Raw genomic sequence first — 4,775 nt, forward strand, 5'->3', positions numbered from 1 at the left:
CGTACAGGAAGCCAGTGCAATGAGGCAGAATTGGACTTATATGAGCGCGCTTTTTGGTTCCAGTTAAAAGACGCGCTGCAGAATTTTGGACTAACTGTAAGCGTGAAAGTGCTTTGTGACTTATACCGATATAAAGTGCATTACAGTAGTCTAAACGAGAAGAAATAAAAGCATGTATAGCTTGTTCAAAACTGTTAAAAGACAAAAACGGTTTAACTTTGGCTAAAAGACGAAGATGATAAAAACTAGATTTCACAACTGCATTTATTTGTTTGTCAAGTTTAAAATCACTGTCTATTTTTACCCCAAGGTTAGTTACAACAGGATGCACAAAATCACTGAGGGGGCCCAAGTTTATCATAGAATTAGTGGGACCAAACTGCATGATCTCAGTTTTACTCTCATTTAGTTTTAAAAGATTTTGGGCTAACCACGCTTTGACGTCATTTAAACAGTTTAGTAGGGGTGTCAGGGAGCTGCCTTCCTGCTTTTTGATTGGTATATAAATTTGACAATCATCAGCATAAAGATGATAGGAGATGCCATGCTTTTTAAAAACTATTCCAAGTGGAAGGAGGTACAGTGCAAAAAGAATAGGACCAAGAATAGATCCCTGGGGGACTCCACAGTTAAGAGGCACAGTTGATGAGGTAGAGTCCCCCATTTTAACAAAGAAGCATCTCCCTGAAAGATATGACTGGAACCATTTTAAGGCAGTCCCCCTAACTCCCACACAGTTTTCCAAGCGAGATAGTAGAATTGTGTGGTCAACTGTGTCGAAAGCAGCAGTGAGATCTAAAAGCACTAAAATGGCTGAATCACCAGAATCCGTTATTAAAAACAGGTCATTAAAAACCTTTAAAAGTGCAGACTCAGTGCTATGAAATGCTTTAAAACCTGACTGAAAAATATCTAAAGTGCCATGTGCCTCCAAAAAAAACTGTAGCTGCATAAATACACATTTTTCCAAGATTTTTGATAAAAAAGGAAGCTTTGAAATAGGGCGATAATTTGAAACATTTGTAGAGTCAAGTCCCGCTTTCTTAATCAATGGCTCAATCACTGCTTTTTACAAAAAGTAGGCACGACTCCAGAAGACAGGCTACTATTTATAATTTCCTCAACATGGAGCCAATCGTTTCCCATACATCCTTAAAAGGTATGGAGAGACAGGGTCTGTGGGGGATGTGGAGGGTTTAATTTGATTGATGATCTCTGTAAGAGACGGCAGTGAAACTGGCTCAAACTGACAAAAAATAGCTGAGCAATGCATGTTTAAGGAGACGCTTAAAAAGGAGGGGAATATATTGGCTCGGATATTTGAAACTTTACTGTTAAAAAAGTCCAAAAACTTCTCACAAGTATCAGGTGACATTTCAATAGAGGTGGATTGTGGAGGGTTCAACACAGACCCAATGGTTTTAAAAAGAACACGTGGATTGTTGGCATTTTGAGAAACTACGTCTGAAAAATATTGTGTTTGTTTAGCTTTAACAATTTTTTGATAGTTTCTCCAGCTGTCCTGTAAAATCTGATAAGACACCTGCAGCCCATCCTTTTTCCACCGGCGCTCTGCCCTTCTACACTCTCGCTTCGTGCTGCTGCGCGTGTGGCTTCACAGTGCCATGGCCAGGCTTTGGTCTAGGGCGCATGGCTCTTAGCGGACTACAGTGTCCAAGACCTCAGAACAGGTGGACTGAAAAACGTTAGTCAGTGCTCTCTGTGTCTGAGGCAGCAGAGCTGCTGTTAGCTTGCACACATGAGCACAAAACAAAGAAAAAGTGGTGTGTCGGGCTTAAGAGTGCGGCCATGACGCACGGGGCGGTGTGTTTTATCTCAAATCGTTTAAAACAAATCAAACATGACAGGACAATGATCCGAAAAAACAGCATCAGACACCTAATACATTCTCAATAGGCAGCCCATAGGACAGTACAATCCAATAAATGGCCATGTATTTGTGTGGATCCTGCACATGTTGAGTTAAATTAAAACCATCAATCAAATCTAAAAACTCTTTCGCCATACCATTTGAAGGGCAACAGACGTGTATGTTAAAAATCACCAACAATTAAAATCTTATCATAATTTGTCCTTACAACCGCAATAAATCAGAAAGTCTTTAATAAAGTCATGATTATGCTTTGGCGGCCGGTAATCACTGCGCATAGAACAGGATTACGCGCACCCATTTCAAGCAAACTTAGCTCAAATGAGGTAAAGCCATCGACAATGGCTTACAATGTAAGCGACTCTTAAATTGTGGCAATACCTCCTCCACGTCCAGTCGTACGCGGTGTGTTGATAAAAGTACACTCGGGAGTAACAGTTCCGAAAAGGCAGTGGACTCACCCAGATTAATCCATGTTTCCGTAATAAAGATAAAATCCAATGAATGCGCATCGAAGAAGTCCTTCAGAATAAACGACTTATTCATCCGGATCTGCATTCACAAGCGCACACCTAGTTGAAGCCTGGACGAGGTTGCTGCCGAAGCTACCCGTCTTAACGGCTGGAGATGGCCTGGGTTCACTCCACGTAGCCGAGGTCGGCAATGGCGCACAGCAAGACACTCATCCAGTTGACCGACAACAGGGACCAAAAGCTGCCAGCAGAGCAAAGATCGCCGAGATATCAGCCGGTAAAAACAAGCGTCATATTCTTGAGGATACCTGCATGGGACAACGCCAAATCAGGAAGAGTGCTAGCCAGATTTCAGCCTGACTAGCCTGCCGCTGCGCACTCCTCTGCGCCGGCGTTTCCAGGAAGCAGGGCCTTCAGGCGGAGCAGGTGCTCTGGTATGTCGGCCAGGTAAGAGGACGCGACTTTGAAGATCCATTATTGTTTATATTCAGCACATGAATCCAGCAAAACTTTGATATGTAAGACTCTGTTACGATCATACGTCCGCAGAGAGTCAGTGGTCTTGATGATCCTCAATAAAAACATGTATAAACTCGTAACAGTCAGGAGAGCCAACGGCGAACCAGCCACGCCGGCGCCATCATGCCAAAAACCAGACAGGTTTAGAGATCTCAACCCCCCTCAATGTTGAACCCAAAGTTACGCCCTTGGCTTTAGGCCTACTGTAGTTTTGCTTGGTAAAACAGTATAGGTGAATAAGGTAAATGTTTGAACTAATAATCACCCTGAAAATATTTAAACTAATATACAGTATATCTCCATGAAACTTTCCTAATTGATTACTTGCCTTAATAAGACAGTTATTTTTGGATAAGAGGTTTTCTGAAATTTTATGTTTGTGTTTTGCAAATTTCCATAAATTTCCAGAAAAGAAATCTGAACATTGAATAAAACACCAACATGTGTATTTTTTCTTTCCAGTAGTCGTAAAGAAGACATGTTATGGAAGCAAAATAGCCCAACATCTTTAGCCTGCTTTGTATGGCCTTTATTATTTGGGTTTTAGACAATTCATGAATATAAACTCACAATATAAGCAAATTTACTGTATATTGTCCAACACTCAGCTTCTTAAAGTCCTTCTAATATATTGCAGCCCAGGAGACAGCTGAGAAAGAATTGTTGTGACAATGAGGCAAGAACACTTAAAAAGCAAATATTAATGTCTTTATGTACAGCCCGGTATCACAAGGCTACAACCCAGCTCATATGGACCAACATGCTATAAACATAAAAGAAATACACAAAGAGGAGTGTTTGTCTGATCATACAGACAGATATAATATTCGGACAGTGTTGCCAACTATAAGTTTGTATAAAACGTTAGGGCTTCCAGTGGAAGGTTTGTCCTTATGTCCAGTAGATGGAGCCATTGGCCTACCTTACTGTTATCATGGAAGAGGGAAACGGTCCTCGCAACAATTTATATTTAATATATTGTACACTTAAGTTGTGTGATGTTTATAAAAGGGAGGGTGAAGAATGTATTAAACATACATAAAAAGACATGCTCACATAAAAGAAGTGAGCAGCAGCATGTGTTGGTTTGCCACATTCATTTTTAATAATTTACAAATCAATATCAAACACGAGAGAAACAAAGACAACAGACTGCATAGATCATTTGGAGTGTAACACTGATAACTGCAAATGTGTTAAATTACACTGAAAATACACAAAATATTTTTATTCCTGCATTACTCTCAGAAGAATGTGTTTGTGTCCATTGTACATTAAAGAAACAAAAAAGATGGATATTTGTGGTAGTATGTGCTGCGTGTTGTCATTTATAAGACATCTGTACAGAACAAGTCCTCTCACACTGTTTTTAAAAACTGAAAGCATGAGTCACAGGATATTGCAAAGATGTACTGTGGACTATTATTGTACAATTCAAGTGATCACGCTTGGGTCGCATTAATTCATCTCAGACATTCAAAACAACACGGCACATTTTTGAAAAGCCTGTAGTACTCCTCTTGAATCTGGAATGACACATTTAAGAAGGCAGGATTTAAATCAAAACATATAATATAATATAATATAATATAGTATAATAGAATATATAATTAAATACAATTCTGAGGTATAAAATAAACATTGTTACAGAGTAAACTAACCAACAACTTTCAAAATTCAGCTCTACCTTGGCAACCTTAAAATGCTGCTTACAAGTTCAGCAGCTTCAATGAATCAGTAATATTATTCCAAGAAATATACAGTGTATACATAATAAAATGCTCAGATTGGGGCCAGTACTATTATTATTTTACTATCATTACATTACATAACATTACTAAGTACATTTTGATGCTAAAAATTATGGAAGATTAGGGCCAAACACAGACTTC

The 4,775-nt window shown here is 39.2% G+C and overlaps 1 protein-coding gene across 1 annotated transcript in view; it reads right to left on the minus strand.

The window, feature by feature from the left end:
* Nucleotides 1-3,968: 3,968 nt before the first annotated feature.
* Nucleotides 3,969-4,775, minus strand: part of adgrl4 (adhesion G protein-coupled receptor L4) — a 15,971-nt gene continuing 15,164 nt past the window's right edge. Inside the window, exon 16 of the mRNA XM_032526412.1 lies at nt 3,969-4,409. Coding sequence (XP_032382303.1) covers nt 4,347-4,409 — 63 coding nt within the window. The 3' untranslated portion in view covers nt 3,969-4,346. The remainder of the gene's footprint in view (nt 4,410-4,775) is intronic.

Source organism: Etheostoma spectabile, chromosome 9, assembly GCF_008692095.1.
Source record: "Etheostoma spectabile isolate EspeVRDwgs_2016 chromosome 9, UIUC_Espe_1.0, whole genome shotgun sequence".
NCBI lineage: Eukaryota > Metazoa > Chordata > Actinopteri > Perciformes > Percidae > Etheostoma > Etheostoma spectabile.